Source organism: Momordica charantia (genome assembly GCF_013281855.1).
Source record: "Momordica charantia cultivar OHB3-1 chromosome 10 unlocalized genomic scaffold, Mcharantia_2.0 BLBB01000010.1, whole genome shotgun sequence".
Classification (NCBI taxonomy): Eukaryota; Viridiplantae; Streptophyta; class Magnoliopsida; order Cucurbitales; family Cucurbitaceae; genus Momordica; species Momordica charantia.
The window spans coordinates 2,082,309-2,100,762 of NW_028275158.1; the positions used below are offsets into that span (position 1 = coordinate 2,082,309).

Consider the following 18,454-nt stretch of genomic DNA (forward strand, 5'->3'; position numbering starts at 1 on the left):
TTTGTTCAATTTGAATTATTGGTTTCTCTTGACGGAGTGTTTCTTAAATATCTTATTAAGAAAATCAAATAAACAACGTATTCCCAACATTTAAAATTTTTAAAAACTACCATTTGGAAAAAAATAATATCAAAATAAAATACATGTCAAAATATTTATTTTGCCTATCTCACAATTATATCACAAATAATGATATAAATATAAAGTAAAAAGTAAATTTTTTAAATATTTCAAAATCTATTGGACAAAATAGGAGGAATATTGGGAAGAAAGAGTAGAAGGGGAGAGAAGAGAAAAAAAAATATCACATAAATTAAAAGTATTATATAAAACTTACCACCTTACCAATGTCATGTCATGTTTTATTTGTGTTACCAACGAGAGTGTTACTCCGCCACGACCTTATAGAACTACTATCTAAGAGGATCATGGTGTCACTTTTTGAAACTCAAGAACCAAATGAAAACATATCCTCAAACTATAACTAAAAGTGTATTTTACCATTTTAGTTTTATGTTTCACATTTTATTTATTAACATTTTTTCAACCTTATACTCCAAAAATATTTTAAATCCTAACTAAAATTCATGCTTTTATTATAAAAATTCATTTTTTATTTTTAAAAATCAAGCTCACCTTGGTTAAACAAATTTATTTTTTCAAATTTTTTTAATTTAATTAAATAATAAAAACAATCAACCAACAAAACAAAATAACATACTATAATTTAATAATACTTTATAACATATTTCCCAAATAGTTTAAATTTAAAATATATTTACTTGCAATGCACGTGCCACTAGTATCTTAAATTCACAAATAAGCAAATCCCAAATATTTGCAGTGCAAGATAACAAATAATTGAGCCTTTTTTCACTTTTTTTCTCTAGTTCAATGCCACATTTCTCATAACCCAAAAAGAGAACTAGAACAAAAAAAACTGTCATTGCATTTCGTAGAGACCGCATAATCAAAGTCTACAGTTCCTAGTAAAAACTTAGACATGCAACAATACAAGAGGAATAACAGAGAAACAACGCAGGCAAAAAAAAAAAAAAAAAAAAGTTTACCCTGAAATAGAAATGTGTTTCTACACAAACAAAAATACCTTTTTCTTCATGACTGCATTGAATCAACCAGCCCCTTAGAATTCTGTTCTTCATCCTTGTCTTAAGTGGCCATCATAGTAGGAGAGAACACTACAGCACTTCAACTTGATCTGGCCCGATTTTCCTTGATAAATGCCTCATGTTTAGCAACCAGTTCCAAGAAAGTTTGGCCCTTCACAGGGAGGGGAAATACAAAGTTGCTTTGGCTAAAGGTGGAAGATTGCTTGGCACTTATGTACCGGGCAACTTCTATCAAGTGTGGGAATTTTGACCTGTCTAACAGTCTTGCCTTGAATCCAAAGGTGGTGATCGCAAAATACTGAGGAGTACGGTTTTGTGTTATTTCTTTGAAGGTTTCGTGGAGTCTCTGCACTTCTGACGCTACTCTGTCATCTCCTAGAACAGGGGATTTCGTAACAAGAAGAACATCATTGATTAATACAAACTCCGACATGTCAGTCCATGAAAGCATCCCTGCCACATAATTGCAACAATACCCTAGTGGTGAATCACACTGCGCTGCATAAAGGATGGAATCAAGCAATGAACTTCTCAAATATACTTTTGATCCAAGCATAATTCTTATTTTGTTAGCCACTTCATATTCGGCTGCTACTAGGTCTGTTAGTGTGGTCGCATATCCAGCAAGAGGCTTTAGAGCTGTGATTGCAGAGTTCATGTCGTTGGCATAACTTTCACATGATATTGTCTTAAACGGAAACAAAAGTAATTGGCATACAGCGACCAAAAATGCAGGTGAGGGGCGGGGGTCAGTTAATACAAAAGCCATTACTTCAAACAGATTGTCAGTCACTATGGAAATCTCCCCACCTAAATCTTTTAGTGAAGAACTAAATTCTTTACCCAAATTAGGGAAGATAGCCAATATGCACGACACATAGTATCCACATAGCTGCAAATCACCATCAACATCTGCATTCATTTTACTGAGGCATGTGAATAAAATTTGATTAGAAGTTCTACCATTTTGAGATTTATAAACTTTCACACCCCGTATTGATGATGGTCTTTGCCCAAACAGACCAACATTATTTCTTGATATGGGCCAGCGTTCAGTAAGCCTTGACATTCCTGCTTCATGACGAGCCATGGAGCCAATGAAGGAGTTTAAGATGTTATAATAGAAAATTGAAAACTTAAGGTAAAACTTATAGTTTCTAAGTCTTATAATCCTCTGAGCCTTTTGTTCTCATAAGTTGAATGGTGAAGTTCATGAGCTTCCTGTTAAAAAAAATGTGACATCGTGAGTTGTATTAAATATACCACAATACTTAGTGGAACATACAAGAAACACTACAAATAATCGAATAGATTCAGGGACGAAACTAATACCATATAAATGATTTGAATCGAACTATCAAGACATCACAGGGATACAGTAAAAGGAAGAGGCTTTCCATTAGATTCAAGACTTCCATAAAAGGAACAAAATGTACGAAGGGCAAAGGAAGAGAAGATAAGGTACCCTCTCAACCAAAGTCAATAAAGATCACACAAAATATCTCTAATAATTTTCCTAATTATATCCCAAAAGCATTCCTATCGTATGAATCCGTTGAGGGCATTAGATCCAAAAAAATAAACCGGACTTCAATTAACTCCCTCGAACATCCTTTAATTTGTTTTATTTTCCCCTAGCCGTATTATCCAAAATAAGACCTTGTGGTTAGCTCTTTTCTTCTGACTTGACCTGCACGAAACCTGAACTAACAAAGAAGAATACTTCACATTTATGATAACGAAGACAGGATATGTCTCCATCGTTCCTTGCATAGATTAAGAAGAAAATAAGTCCTGTCCATAAAAGCACCAAAATAATTTCGAGACTGGTGCAGGTTTGACAATTGCATTGGCCATTGGCCAATATAGAATTAAAAAAAAATCAATAACTTAAATCAAGCTTAGAAATGCCTTAACTACATCTTGAAGGTAGACGGTAGAGTCTAACTCCATTGTGAAGCTAAATCAGAAGAGAAGGAAATAGATGAGAAGAAATCAGTCGGCTCTGCTACGGGTCAAAGGTTAACCAAATAAGGCACACTCCACAGGGCACAAATCATCAAACAGTTGGTGGACCAAAATTTCAGATGGTCAAGAACTCCCAGTGGGAATCACTGAAGGAAGCTAAATGCATAAAAACAAAAAGATGGTCATGAACTCCAAATTCTGAAGCAGACTAAAACTGGAAGCCAAAAACCCAAACAGCCAAATTGTAACTCGACTTCAAAGATTTAAAATTCCAAAAATAGGCAACAAGCTGTAGCATCGATTCCAACATTATTTGAGAACCAAACAGAAATAAGCTCAAAGAAGAATAGCTTCCCTTTAAAATTAAAAGTTTTTCAGTCTACGAAACATACCCAGAATCCAGGAGGTAGGATTGACGACGATCCGCTCCTAAGTATCGTCGTTCTTCATCAGCTTGCCTGTCAAAGAAGGAACCCTCTTAACATTTTATACTGACTTGTGAGTTGTGAGCATGAAGGAGAAAACACATGGAAGATATATGAAAAATGAGAGAAGAAGACGAAGGGTTAAAGGAAGAAAAGATGCGTTAATGGAATTATCATAAATGAGATTGGAGTCATTGGCCATTGGAGGAGAGAGCCTGAGGAGTTGTGGATGATCGAGGCACGGGCAGAGCTTGGGGAAGCCAACAAGACAAGTTTGAGAAGCCGAACCGCCATTTCTTGTTTAGCGTAATAGCTTTTATTTTAATATTTAAAAATATAAAAATTAATTGAATAGTTAAATTTTTTAATATAATCTGATTTTTTTATCTCTTATATTTACCTTTCTTTACGGGTAGTTATAGGTAGCAAAAATATTTTATATATTTCAAAAAATGTCATCAACTTCTCAAATTTTCAAAATATAACAAAATATTTTAATTTTAATTTTCAAAATTTTTATTATTCCAATCTTATCTTTATGATATCTAATATATCTGATATACATCCCATTTATATCTGATGACATTTTTTTTATGTATATCTATACATCAAATGTATATCATACATCAAATCAAATCTATATCTAATGTACATCCGATATAACTCTGATATACTTCCGATATACATTCGATGTACCCCTAATATACAGTATTAGATATACCATGATATATATTATCAGATATACCGCTGATATACATCAAATATACGTATTATACATATAATATATATATCTGATGTACTTCTAATTTATGATATACTAAATATATTTTCAACTGATATACTAAATATATACAAAATGTTTAATTTTTAGTGATATATCAGCTGTTTAAATTATAGTTTATCGTTTTAATTTGTTGATTAATATACTAATGTTATCAATAATGTTGATTACTATATCACTACTATTTATTCAATATTAATATTAATTAGATACTAAATATGTGGAATATCAACTGTTTAAATTTATAAAGTATATCAAAAATTTAACGTGCATGGTCCACATAAACATTTTATATAATAAATTTATATTTCAAAATTAAAAAATAAAAAATTATGCACCATTGTTTTCATCTGAAAAAATATTGGATATATAGTATGATATCAACACACATATATCATAGTTATATTAGTAGATATAATTGTTATATCAGAGATATATTAGTATTAAGTATATATCAGTATTATATTAGTGGTAAATCATATAATCATATGAGAAGTTATATCAGTAGATATCATACTTATATTAGTGGTATATCATTTGTACATTAATGGTAAATTAGAGACATATAAAATATATATCATATATGTATTAGCGTGGTAAATCAATGGTTATCATACGTATAACAGTGGTAAGACATGTTAGAAGTTGAGTAGATATCATGGTTATATCATAACTAAATCAATTGTATATAATTATTATATTAGAGATATATATCAGTGGTCAGATATATTACAGATATATTAAATGGTGAATTTGTAATTTTACAATTGGACCTCCATTTTTTCCGAAAAAAAATGTTATATTTGAAAAAACTAAATGTGGTTGTTATTTTGCTTATTTTACTAAAAATTTTTGCGATATTTGCAAGTGCTCATTTTTTTTATTTTCCATGTTTATCTCATCAAATTTCACTATTAATGTGACTAAAAAAATGACTTAATTTTTTTTCTAAAAATATCAATTACTTAATTTTTTTTCTAAAATAAACATATATTCGTAGATTTTTCATTTTTTTTTTCTAAACATAACAATGCATAAAATTAAATAAAACTTTGTTTTGATTTCTTATTTGAGGCATTGAAAAATAAAATGACAAAACAAAAATAGCAAGTATGTCATCTCTTAAACTTTTTGAATAAATTACTTATATAGTGTAGGTAATCAAGTATTATTTAAAATAACAATTATTAACATTGCATTGGAACAAAAAAACTAAAAATTGAATGTTTGATCAAACAATCTAACTAAAATAGAAGAAAGCAGCACGTCGTTGATTAAAGGAGAAAATCATACAGAAATATAAAAGAATATCAATTTTTGATGAATAAAAAGTTGAGAGGAAGAGTAAGAAAATACTCTTTATATAGTTGTGAAAAATAAAAAACTTACGAAATTTTTTTAAATTCTTATTAATTATAACTAAAAATAAGTTATAATTTTTTAATTAATTCATAGAAAGAAACCTAACAAAATATACATATTCTAACTCTTTAGATTATAATCTATTGAGAGGGAAAATTTTCCAAATATAAAATTAATTTAAGAAAAATGAAATTTGTAAGGACGGAGATAAAATATTTTTAAAGAAATTAAAAAACTTTTATATTGCAACGAAATATGAAAGTGTTTAAATTAAAAGGATAAAATAGGGAGAAAATTCTCCAGGTCCTTTTTATATATAGAATAGATAGACAGGATTTACCTTAGTCTGCACAAATTGACATCATAATTTAAATATATATACATATGTTTTTTGGTGTGCAAATGACAAATTTTAAGTATGGAAAGACGAAAATTTTAAACGAGACAAATTAAAAAATAAAAGATAAAAAATCCCAATCTAAATATAGCACAAGATATCTATATACGGATAATCATAGGCTAATAGTAGCATTTTGTATTTTTTAATATAGTACATATTATTTAAAGTTTTCAATTTTTTCAATCGATTATAAATTTTCAATTTAGTCCCGAGTTTTTTAAAACTTTAGTTCACCCTCTTATATTTTAATACTTTTTAATTTAGTCTCTTATCATTAGAAAATATTAAAACTTAGAATTTGATAACGATTAATTTATGTGGTATAATACTTCCATGTAAGTAATAAAATTAAAATGTTTATTAATTTTTTTATAAATTTTGAAGATAAACTATACATTTACTTTACGTTTTTTCTTTAAATTTCAATAAATTCACTTATTATTATATTATGTAAGTTTATTTTTACTAAATCTTAACGATATCCAACGGTGTTTGACTGAATTAAAACTTTTAAAACAATATGAATTAAATTTAAAAAGTATAAGAACATAAGTTATCCAAAAAAGTTATCTCGAAGTTGACCATAGAATTTTAGTTTCGTGAAATTAAACAATGTTAACCATCTATTCAGTGAATTCTAATTCACACACTCGTTTTACTAACCATTTAAGCTTTATAAAGCTTTGCATTAAATTAAATATGTTATTTGACCACTGAATAATAATGTATTGTTTAAGAAAAAAATGCAAAAAAGAAAAAATAAAAATAACTAACTCCAATGTCAATATATTTCATTTTAATGAAAGCCTATAAATTACAATTAGATACTAGATATATGTTTTTAAATTTATTCAAGAGGTAAGAATTTTTATTAATGGTTGTAACGAACTTAAAAAAAAAAAAGTTACATTACGTTTTTTTTTTGGACAACAGTACTCTTATGTTATTGGTTAGAGTGTTAAGGATCTCACATTGAAAAGAGAGGAGATCTAACAATGTCGTTTGTAATAGGACATTGACTACTCCTCTAATTGTCAATTGATTTTGAGATAGAACCCATGAATATTGATATAGAGTTGGAAGTAAAAATGATAAATTTAAGGTTAAATTTAATTAAATCGAAAGTTTAGAATAAGGTTGATAAAAATAGATGGATACAAAGCGTTGTTAAAAAAAAAACAAAAGAGAAAAAAAATGCTGTTGCAGTAACTTTAATTTACTAGTTTTTTTAATGTTTTTATCGAAATTGGACGCTCACTGTACATTCGAAACCAAACCATTTATCTCGTCAAGAATATTGCATCTGATTTAAACTTTATTTTAATTCAATTAGTTATTAGATAGTATTTTCAATTTAGTTTGTATGGTTTTAAAGTTTCTAAGATTTGGTTTTTATGGTTTTAAAAGTTTTAAGTCAAACCCATTTTTCTCTTTGTTTTGTTAAATATATGTTTTAGTTAGGTTGGGTGCCTTTTCAATTGTTCGCACCAAACTTGATTATCGGGACATCAAAGACCTGCAAAACCGAACAAAATTAGACCAGTGTGACTCTTGTCACACGGGCTCCGATGCCTAAGTTAGCAAGGACATTTTGATGATTATTCATGGATAATTTTTCGTGTTTTTCTTTTTCTTTTTATGTTTTTTTTTTTCAATTTATTTTCCCTTTTCCAATTTCCCGTGACTTGGTTTTCCCTTTCTCTGCCGTTTTCCCTCTCTAGTCTCCCCGTCGCCGATATTGTCCAAATAAAGCTCGGCTCTGTTCATCCTCTGAAAAAACTACAATCTCTCGAGCATTCTTATGCGTACACATAATTTTGATCTCTCGAGCTTGATTCTGCTGTGTGGATGTGATCATAGATGAACTGGACCAGGAGTTTGCGTTTTTTGTCAAATACTGTTCGCAAATGCATCGGAGAAGATTGCCGCGCCAGGAGTTCGCGTCGGCCACTGCGGAGCATTGCGCCTACGTATCGTCATTTCGGAAGAAGGTTTGAGAACGATGATTATCCTCTTTTAGATAGGAGATTCCTGGCGCAGCTCTGGGAAGCAGATAGGAAGCTGGAAAGAAGTAGAGAGAAACGGAAACGGATATCGGGTGGACATGGAAATCGAAAGCGGATTTCGCATTATAATCACAGGAATCTGTTATTTGAGCGCCCGTTTGGGAAATCGACCTCGGATGCTGCTTTTGCAGAAGGGAAAGTATGGAAGCAACCACCTCCAAGTCAATCTGTCTCCGGTGTTCTTGAGCCACATTCTCCCGAGGAGGTAACCTTAGATTATATAAGTTATACGATTATTCTCTGATTCTATGGAGTGACCTGGTTCCTGTAAGGGCATTTCCCGCTACTTTCCGTTCATAGCAATGAAGAAATTTATATTAAACAGCACTGTCAGTTCATTCGTTCCTCGTCCTTCCTAATTGCAGTTTCCCTGAGTATTTTGAATTACTAGTATTAACTGAACATTTTATCAGTCGGAACAATTTTATTTGTTGAGAAGTCGTAATAGTTTCATTGCGAGTGATATAGTTTGTTTGTTGTAGCTGCTGATCGGCTGTAGTTTAATTAGTTAAAATTTAGTTGTTCAGCCAAGCAGTTTTGATTCAGTGATTTTCCCTCTGGGGGTAGGAAAATCATGACGGGATCCATTGATGAGTTGTTAAGAGCCTAACCGTAGATAATCTCTTAATATAAAACTCTTAGACTCCCAAATTTGAAGTAGTCTCGTTCACAATAAAGAAGGTTGTTCTACTTATCGCTCTATAAATGATTAGGGAGCTATGCGTTTGAATTTTTTAGTAATTAGATCAGAATTCTTTGAATCTGATGTGTTCTCTCTAGAACTTCACCTCTTTGCATTAAGAACAATTCCACTTATGGGAGTGGATTCGTTCAGGTTTATCATCAACGTGGGAGAAATATTTTCCATCACGTCTTTGGAAAAAGACAACATTACACTTTGAGCTGAGTTCATTTCAAATTCTGATAAGCGAGTATGGTTGGGCTTGAGTATCTGAGTATGAAAATCTTTTTTTCCTTACCTCTTAGGTGAGTTGAACATGATTGCTGATTTGGGAATGTGTTCTTGTCGTTGTGTGAATTTTACAGTAAAATGCTTGCTTTCTATACCACATTCTCACCTTATCATAAGTGCAAATTTATTGTATTTAAGATTCTTCTTTTCTTTTAATACTCTAGCATCATACTAACATGAATGGTTCCTTTTATCTTTCTATTCGTTAGGTCCAAGTTGCACCTCTTCTTGCTAGGTCTAATCTGCTTATTACTAGGGATATAGAGTGGGCAAATCTGGTACTTGGATTTGAGCAGGTAACTCTTTTTCACTACTTGTTTGCTCCTGGTTGGTTATTCATGTGTGGATTTCTATGTCATTACTTGTTTGAATTTTTTCAAGGATTGGAATGATGAGGTTAAGGTCATTATTGATCGAACTCCTAGCACCATCTTAGGAATGCAAGGAATGTATTTGTTATTTGACAGATCCTTTTATTGAACTGCTGTTGTAGCTTTAATTTTCCTTTTTATTTAGCAAGAATTATGTTGATGATTTTATGAAATTGGTGATTTTACACACTTGTCTCATTTAATGTTATCTTGGTAACCCATCATTTCTTTCTTGTGGGCTTATTCTGCATTTGTCCCCTCTTAAAAGCATCCATATCCGGACTCATTCTTTCTTTGTATATTCCGTTTTTTTCTCTCTTTCTGTTATCTGGGTGATTATGGTTTATGTTTATTTATACTATATCTGCATGTTTAGAAAACTGGGTGTAATGTTATGTATTGAATTCTGTTAAAGAACGTGTTAGGAGCTTGACTGCTTGTGATGTTTGAAAAAATAAATCTTCACTAAGCAGTCGTTCATACTTAAATAGTATTACAAATGTTTTGGTAGCTTATCATCAGATTCTTGCTTGCATTTCTGTTTCTTTCCCTTTAGATACTTTTGTTTGTGGGTATGCTATATCACCACTTGTATTTGGAGAAATGCAGGAAAATCGTTATGCTATAGTAGACGTGTGCTATCCCCAGTCGGTAAGCATTCTTTTTCATTTTTTAGTTGCTCTTTTAGTTTTATTTTATCCTGCTTTTGTGTTTATCAAAATCTGCTCTAATCTTATATACCTCAACGTTTTTTAATAGCCAGTTGGGTTTATCCGGGAGCAAAGTAACATCATTGCTAGACAGGTACAACTTGGAACCTTTTATACTACTTTGACCAACTGTAAAGCTATAAACTATTATAATTGTGGCTATTCTGACACTGCTCACAATTTCTATTTTCCTTCCCTCTTATAAGAAAAATGAATAATTCATCTTGTTCGAATTTCAAAGGCTAATCCTTGATACACTTTGCTATTAGTTGCTCCGCCTGAGGCGCCCTTTTGTGGCATATATTACAGATGCAATGGGTAATGAACTTTTCAGGGTGAGCACTTTAATTTTTTTCCTTTCCTTTGTAAGCAACAAATAAATATGATTTTTAGATAATTTGGTTTGAAAATGAAATATTAATGCATATTAGGTCCGACGGCCCTTTTGGTGGATAACCAGTTCTATATATGCTGAAGTTGATGGTAAGGTATGAATTATGATAGCTCAGTTATTCTATGTGTCATACAGTAAGAAAGTTTTCAGCTTTGGGCACTATGATCATGTTTTCACGTTTGAAAAACAACTCTAGGAAATTGGTGTGGTTCATAGACGATGGCATCTCTGGAGGAGGGTGTATGATCTGTACCTTGGGTAAGTTGAGCACCAACTATCTATCAAAATTATAAAACTGTTTTATAGACCACTTTTTAAAACTGTTATGATTTTTTATTTTATTTTAATAAAATGTTCGGGAAGATGTATTTTGTTATTGTCTTTTCATTTATTTCTTCCCTATGGTAATTTAAAACTACAACACATGAATCTAATCATACTTGCAAAATAGCTAATAAGAATTATTAGTAAATTTAATAGAACACATAAGTCTTATTATTTTTGAGTTTCTAAGATTTTCTCCCTATTTCCCTCAATATTAACTAACATTTACTTAGACATATTATTGATATGATATATCCATGATATCAGTGTGTCATCCTTGTATACTATTATATCCCTTTCTGTATTTTGTTTGTGGTTATCTCAGTTGCATTTAACTCATACAAAGTCATGAGGGAATCAATAACCTATTTTGAATCAAACAATTTCTTTTAAATCGTGACTATCAGGAACAAGCAGTTCGCAACAGTCGAAAATCCTGGCTTTTGGAGTTGGACCTTCACATTAAAGGACATTGATGGGGAAGTGCTAGCTGAGATAGATCGTGACTGGAGAGGTTTTGGCTTTGAGGTTGTTTCTTTTCCCTTCATGCAATAGCTTAATTATAAAATAGTATTTCAAAACAAGTAGAAACTTTCCGTTTATCAAAATGTGAATTTTGGAAATGAAGAGGATATCTCCATAATCTTCTTGCTCTCAGCCTGGCCTCTTTTATTTTTCTCTCTCTTATTTTAATTCAAGCATCATATGTAAAGTATATAAAAGAAATTGTTCAAGAATTTTCTCTCTTAAGATTTAGAATAAGAAACAAAACTCGTACGGATCTCCAAAATCAGGGTTTCTTTTCCATCGACACATCAAATGTTTGAACTTTTCCCTCAGTAAAAAATCTTATTTTCATTTGCTCACTTCTTGTAATCATTTTTCTGAAGTAGATGAAATTAGTTCCGCCGCTATATCTTTATAAACTTTTGTTCTGTAAATATGATGCAGATCTTTACTGATGCTGGTCAGTACGTTATTCGTTTTGGTGCTTCTGACCCCGTCTCAAGGACTGGCCCTGCTAGAGGAGTAAGAGTATTAGATTGATGTTTAACTTGATTTTAGTTTTTTTTTCAATTCGCTTTTTCAATATTGTGTGCTACTGATGGTGACAGGTTCAAGAGCTGGAAGTCGCCCGACATCTTACTCTTTCAGAGAGAGCTGTAGCCGTTGCTCTTGCTATTTCACTTGATAATGACTATTTCTCAAGACATGGTGGCTGGTAAGTGGTAAACACTAATTCATAATGCTCGTACATAGTCTCGTTTGATTGTCTACGTGTATTCTTTCTTTCCTTCTCATTGAAAGTTAAGTTCTTTATAAAAACAAATAAAATAAAATAAAACCTCCCTTCCCATCTGTAAAAGGGGTGGCGTTGGAGTGGGTTGGGTAGGAAATACAATCTCCATCCATAATTTCATAGAGGTACTATGAATTGGGATTGAGGTCGGAGGATTCCATTTGGGATCAAATTCTCCATGAATTGGGTTTGACAATGGTGACTTGTTTATTTATAATACTTATATCGTGACGGGTCGGTAGGAATCGTCCTACTAATCACCGCTAAAAATTTGACAACAAGAAGAAAAGGAGAAAAATATCTCTTAGGTTCTCGTTGGGTGTTAAGAGTAGCAATGGTTAGGTGTACCAGATTCACAAGGTTTTTATCCTTTTTGGATAAAAAGCTTATGTAAAAGCATAGACTCTTGTTTGTATGGTAACCCTCTTCCGAATTGCACATGAGCTGCCTCGTACAGCCCTTCCTAAGAACTTAAAGCCTTCTCTCTCTCAAAAAAAAAAAAACCCTTCTACAAAAAGTCTTCACCCTATCTTACTAATAATAAGAAATGAGCTATTATTAGAGAAACAGCTCTCTTCCTTGACTTATTTGCTCTTTTTTTTCTCTCTTTCTATAATTTTCTCTCTTGTCTAAAACATATTGGTAATCATTAAAGTGAAGAGGTAAGTATTATTTTTTATTTATTATCGATATCTTGACAGAGTCCGAGGGGGCATGGGGTGAGAGTACATTCACTACTGAAGCTAAAACTAACTATTGATTTGCTTTTCCTTTAACAGGGGACTTCCTTTCATTGCCGTCGGTGAGTAGATTTGGTCTGCTGAACACTCTTCTGGATCTCTGGGGTTTCTCCATTTTAAGGTGTTTCCGTATATATGTTTTGGTCCCTAATTGAGTTGTTTAGAATCTATTGTTAAAAAGTTTTAGTTTAGTCTTTTATGTTTTAATATTTTTCAATTTAGTTACTGATTATTGATAAATGTTAAAATTGATCGATGATAAATTTACATGACATAATATTAGGTGAATTGATAGAAATATAGAGGATAAGTGTCATCTAAGAGAGGAAAGTTTCTGATTCTTCCCTCAAATTTATCTTATAAATTTGAGTATTCTTCCTTGATTGATATTTTTTTCTTTAGATTTCTTCCAATTCACTATGCTAGGTAAGTTTATCATCCACTAATTTTAACATTCATCGATGTTGAGAGATTAAATTAAACAAATGTTACAATATAAAGGATTAGAATTGAAAATATTTAAACAATAGGGACTAAAATGAAAAACATTCCCGTCTTGGGAACTAAAACATATATTTAAAGTTCCCCTATTGTGGAGAAATATCCTTGTTAAGTGTAATAAGCATGTGAAAAGACAGAAACAAAGGGAATTAATGGAACCAGAAAATTGAGTAGTGTTGGTGGGGATTTACTTTTGTTATATGTGTCTGTTTTTTCACATATTCTGAGGAAAGCGCTCATGCTTTTGGCTGCATTTTAGAAGTATTTTTAGTGTGTTTTCTTAAGAAGTACTCAGCCATGTATTTTTTTTTCCCACCTTTAGTAAGCACGCAAAATAAAATAAAAAATAAAAAGAGAGAAAAATGTAAAATAATGCAAGCCACAAGTAGATGAAGAAAAAAAAAAGTAAAATATTATTTTGGTATTTTATTTTGAAATTTGTTCGGTTTTAGTTCTTGTACTAGTGCTAATTGTCCTTGACTCTAAAAAAAAGAAAAAAAAAGTTTCAATCATCTTATAATTCTAAATGGTTATAGCTCGGAACACACGATGTGGAGAAATTTATTTTGAATTCGAAGGCAAATAATTTTAATTAAATGGTGAGATGCGAATTTGAAGGACAAAGCTTGAAAGAATAAAATTAAAACTAAAACAAGAATAAAATAAAAATTAACTTTGGAAGTTCTTTTTACAGCGGAGGAATTAATTATTATCAATATTTTTGGTTTTGAACATGACTAGACTATGACGAATTTTTGACATTTCGGTGGATAATATATATTTTAATCCGTTGAACTATGTTTAAATTGACATATTTAAATATACATTATTTTTGTTAAACTTTGAACAAGTATCATATTCTCAAGTTTTTCATACTCATGGCCTACATTATTTTAAAATTTAGTAAATTAATCATGTTTATACATTAGATATATGTAATCAATTGAGCTAGACTGAAGTTGATACCCTATTTCTATTCTTATTTAGAAAGAAATGTTAATTTCTATTCTTATTTAGAAGGAAATGTTAAATTACAAGTCTAGTATTTAAATTCTTACTGATGTATTTAATAGGTTTATAAGCTTTAAAAAATATTTAATAATAAGTTTTAAACTATTTGGTTTCTTATTAAATAAATCTTTGACCTATTTGAAAACTTTAAAATTCATGAATTCTTTAGACCTTTTAATTTAATTTGTATCTAAGAGAAACTTGGGCTCAACCTAAGTTAGGGGTGGGAGTGTCGTGACTTATTAATCAAGCTTTAATTTGAAGCCAGTTAAAAAATGGATGCACGCTAGTAGTGCGGCTCGCTTCGCTTTTGTTAGGAGTAGGTGCTTCCCCTTAGTTGGTTTGGGGAAGGAAGCATCTCTATCTCAGCGCTTGAATGGTTTTCCCCAACCTTGCAGCAAATGAAAAGTTTTTTTCCCTAAACCGGGCCTCGACTTACGGCCTTTACGCTACTACTATTGTGATTTGAGCGGTTCAAATTGGTTTGATATTTTCCAATTATCCTTGTCGAAACTTGTACGATCTTTTCAATTTATGCCTAATAAGTTTATGGACTTGAAAAACACAATCATAATTTAGAGATAAAAGACATAATTCATTAATTGAAAATTAAAAAAATTAGGACTCATTTGATAATATTTACATTTCTAATGTATGATTCATTCTTCATAGTAAAGAAAAATAAAAATGAAAATGCATGGCTAACAACACCTTAATTCAATAATGATAAAATAATATTTTGATTTATGTTTTAGAACAAATTAAAAATGTGAACACGAAAAGGAAAAAAAAAAGTTTATTTTTATTGTTTTCGTTTCTATACAATTTGAAAATATTTTTTAAAAATGGAAATATATAAATAGTCACCGAATAAAAATTCTTTTAATACAATTGCAGACGATTGCGCTGCCAAATAGGCATTTAAAACCTATAAAATTAGAATCGAGGATCCATTCGACGCTATTGTTAGAGCTTGGAGGATCGAACTTGTAAAAAAACTACTACGTTGAAGAAGTAGACGAAGGGCCGAAATGTGGTTAAGCCCTAACAAAACCTCTGAGGATTCACGCTCTCGGGACGAGTGATTTTTCGAGGGAAATGAATCGTCGGAGTTTAATCTCGCCGGCAGGTTTACGGCAGCTTTGCACTTCAGCCGCTGAGTTGACGCGTGGTCCTCTGAATGATCAGCGGCGGCTCTACCCGAGGCTGTCGGCGCTGGGTGCCTCCGGCGGTAGCGTGGCGCGGACATTGAACCAGTTCATCATGGAGGGAAAGATCGTCAAAAAATACGAGCTCGAGAGATGCATAAAGGAGCTCCGGAAGTATCGCCGGTACCACCATGCCCTCCAGGTTTGTTTCTGAAGTTGCTATTGATTGTGATGCTACCGAATTTAAATGCTTAAGTCCGTCACTGGAAGTGTGCAAAATATAAATGCAAAAGATTACTGTTTCTGTCCATCGGTTTTTCAATTTCTGTGGCTTTTTGTTTAATTTTCTTTTTGTAATGCCAATTGTTTTCATTTCTAGTGCTATTTTGTTTCCATTGATTCCTGTTGGTCCCTTGGATCATGAAATTTTTGGAGAGCTAAGCCTCAGATGTAGTTAGAATCTTTGTTCTTTTAACATTTGGTTAGATTTTTTTGGATTATAAACTAAGACTTTCATGAAATATAATGAGAAGTATCCAAAGAAAAACCACTCTGGAGAGAGAACTCCACAAGGATGCTTTAAAGACATTAGACTCCCAAACCTTCCCCCAACCCATGACAAATCATGGATGTAGTCTACTATCCTTTCATACTGGACCAGCCAAGAAGTTGCTCTAATCGCATAAGACCATAAGATGTTAGCTTATCCATTGCCTTTGCTTCGGTTGCAGATAATGGAATGGATGGAGATGAGGAATATCAACTCTTCCTTCACTGACTATGCACTACGTTTAGATCTTATATCAAAGGTTAAAGGAATTGCTGCTGCTGAGAGTTATTTCTGTGATCTGTCACCATCTGCAAAGAATCGATTTACTTATGGAGCTCTTTTGAACTGCTATTGCAAGGAAATGATGCAGGAAAAGGCTTTGGCTCTTTCTAAGAAGATAGATGAGTTAAAGTTTGCTTCCAATTTGTCCTTTAACAATCTCATGACCATGTATATGAGAATGAATCAACCGGAAAAAGTGCCTCCTCTTATAGATGAAATGAAGCAGAGAGGCATTTTTCTTAGCACGTATACGTACAATGTCTGGATGAACAGCTGCGCTTCTCTGGATGACGTTGGAAAAGTGGAAGAAATTCTTGAGGAGATGAAAAATGAAGACAGAAACAAATTTGATTGGACGACATTTTCTAACTTGGCTGCTATCTATGTCAAGGTAGGACAGCTTGACAAAGCTGAATTAGCTCTTAAAAAGGTAGAGGAAGAGATCAAATCCAATAAGCAGAAATGTCTGGCGTACCATTTCTTGATAAGCCTTTATGCATCAACTTCTAATCTGAGTGAGGTGAATAGGATATGGAAGGCACTGAAATCAGTCTATCCAATGACGAATAATATAAGTTATCTTGTCATTCTTCAGGCTCTCAGCAAACTAAAGGATTTTGATGGTCTTAAAAAAACTTATAACGAATGGGAATCTAGTTGCTCCATCTTTGATTTCCGGTTAGCAGCTGTTACCATTGGGGCTTACCTACGCCAGGACATGTACAAAGATGCTGCATTGATCTTTGAGGATGCCATTAAGAGGAGTAAAGGACCTTTCTTAAGGGCCCGAGAAATGTTCATGATTTATTTCTTGAAGTTGAAGCAAGTGGATTCGGCGCTAAGTCATTTGGAATCAGCTATATCTGAAAGCAAGGACAACGAATGGCATCCATCACCGGCAATGGTAAATGCTTTTCTGAAGTACTTCGAGGAAGAGAAAGATGTTAAAGGTGCTGAAGATTTTGCCAAGATTTTAAAGAGTTTTAATTGTCTAGACTCCAGTGCATACCATCTGTTGCTCAAGACATACGTAGCTGCAGGAAAATCATCCCCAGACATGCGTCAAAGATTGAAAGAAGACAAGATTGAGATAAGCAGTGAACTTGAGGAGTTACTCGAGGCGATTTGCTAAACACAGGCTTGTATAAGTGTTTCGTTGGTTTGTGGTTGAGTTGGACCAATTTTGTTTTCACTTGTTATCGTCACAAAGTTCAGGAGAAAATTGTAGCTGTATTCTGAAGAGGAGAGAAAAGGGGAGCAAGGAATCTTATATACCAGGTAAAATATGTAGCTTTCCTTTAGACTTGACAAAGTCATTCTCTTTCCCACTGATAATGCATTGATTTAGGGGCCTGATTTTTCCTTAATTGCCAATGATTTCTTCTGTGATGGAGAAAATGCTCTCCTTCAATACCGTTCAAAACTTTCTACAACCTTCAGTTTCAAAATTTCCTCTCAGGCTTGGCTTAACTCCATTTAAAAGTTAATCGGGCTGTGACAGGGAAGCCATATGTTTTTGACAGTTTGTTGAGGTGTTAGGTTAAGAGGTAAACATAGAACTTCAGAAGGTAAATTAAATGTAAAAATTCGAAGCTTTTGTTTACTTAACGGAAATGAAAATAAATTGAAACTGAATATTGTGAAATCTCAACAAAATTTTAGTATTGCGTTTATCATTCCCCATGTCAACGCTAAACCCCTGGATGAAACTGACCTTCATAGCTTTTAGGAGAAGCCTACTCGTGCAAGGGGCTGTTTATGAGTGTGTTTATTTGAAAATAGCATTCTACTCGTTTAGAACAAAAATTTAGTCAAAATATACTTAGATTAGCTAGTTTTTGACAATTTGTTTTCCCTGAATTTCTCATTGTCTTTTTTTACATATGACCCATCTTTGAAGTAATTGAAGTATTTCCATTCAAAATTTTGAATGGTGCAAGTGAACAATAATTTTTACCTTTTTAATTCAATCTGCAAGTTATATTTTAGACCAGTGTGTTCCAACAACTCCAAAATCT

The 18,454-nt window shown here is 32.2% G+C and overlaps 3 protein-coding genes across 4 annotated transcripts; 2 read left to right on the forward strand and 1 right to left on the reverse strand.

The window, feature by feature from the left end:
* Positions 1-922: 922 nt before the first annotated feature.
* On the reverse strand, positions 923-3,806 carry LOC111011432 (uncharacterized). Its single transcript, XM_022285177.2, has 2 exons — positions 3,491-3,806; positions 923-2,351 (listed from the first exon to the last, which is right to left on the reverse strand). Exon 2 carries the CDS (start codon positions 2,218-2,220, stop codon positions 1,210-1,212), a length of 1,011 nt encoding a protein of 336 aa, XP_022140869.1. The 5' UTR covers positions 2,221-2,351; positions 3,491-3,806; the 3' UTR covers positions 923-1,209.
* A 3,923-nt stretch (positions 3,807-7,729) lies between these two features.
* On the forward strand, positions 7,730-13,631 carry LOC111011741 (scramblase-like protein). 2 transcript variants are annotated; one of them, XM_022285623.2, is made up of 11 exons: positions 7,730-8,337; positions 9,315-9,401; positions 10,086-10,127; positions 10,236-10,280; positions 10,456-10,521; positions 10,618-10,674; positions 10,777-10,838; positions 11,312-11,432; positions 11,856-11,933; positions 12,020-12,133; positions 12,984-13,631. In XM_022285623.2, the coding sequence occupies exons 1-10, from the start codon at positions 7,927-7,929 to the stop codon at positions 12,128-12,130; spliced, it is 1,080 nt and encodes a 359-aa protein (XP_022141315.1). In that variant the 5' UTR covers positions 7,730-7,926; the 3' UTR covers positions 12,131-12,133; positions 12,984-13,631. The 2 variants fall into 2 exon arrangements, with proteins under 2 accessions (XP_022141315.1, XP_022141314.1); XM_022285622.2 differs by having other exon boundaries at positions 12,020-12,126.
* A 1,741-nt stretch (positions 13,632-15,372) lies between these two features.
* LOC111011748 (Tetratricopeptide repeat (TPR)-like superfamily protein) lies at positions 15,373-17,894 on the forward strand. Its single transcript, XM_022285636.2, has 2 exons — positions 15,373-15,806; positions 16,336-17,894. The coding sequence occupies exons 1-2, from the start codon at positions 15,555-15,557 to the stop codon at positions 17,566-17,568; spliced, it is 1,485 nt and encodes a 494-aa protein (XP_022141328.1). The 5' UTR covers positions 15,373-15,554; the 3' UTR covers positions 17,569-17,894.
* Positions 17,895-18,454: the final 560 nt, after the last annotated feature.

What these genes read in the sequence shown, in the direction of transcription:
- LOC111011432 (XM_022285177.2), bottom strand. Translation starts at nt 2,220, where the DNA reads ATGGCTCGTCATGAAGCAGGAATGTCAAGGCTTACTGAACGCTGGCCC.
- LOC111011741 (XM_022285622.2), top strand. Translation starts at nt 7,927, where the DNA reads ATGAACTGGACCAGGAGTTTGCGTTTTTTGTCAAATACTGTTCGCAAA. An exon ending in GTAACATCATTGCTAGACAG is followed by an intron (nt 10,281 to 10,455) that starts GTACAACTTGGA and finishes CTTTGCTATTAG; the next exon opens with TTGCTCCGCCTGAGGCGCCC. An exon ending in ATGCTGAAGTTGATGGTAAG is followed by an intron (nt 10,675 to 10,776) that starts GTATGAATTATG and finishes AAACAACTCTAG; the next exon opens with GAAATTGGTGTGGTTCATAG.
- LOC111011748 (XM_022285636.2), top strand. Translation starts at nt 15,555, where the DNA reads ATGAATCGTCGGAGTTTAATCTCGCCGGCAGGTTTACGGCAGCTTTGC. An exon ending in GGTACCACCATGCCCTCCAG is followed by an intron (nt 15,807 to 16,335) that starts GTTTGTTTCTGA and finishes CTTCGGTTGCAG; the next exon opens with ATAATGGAATGGATGGAGAT.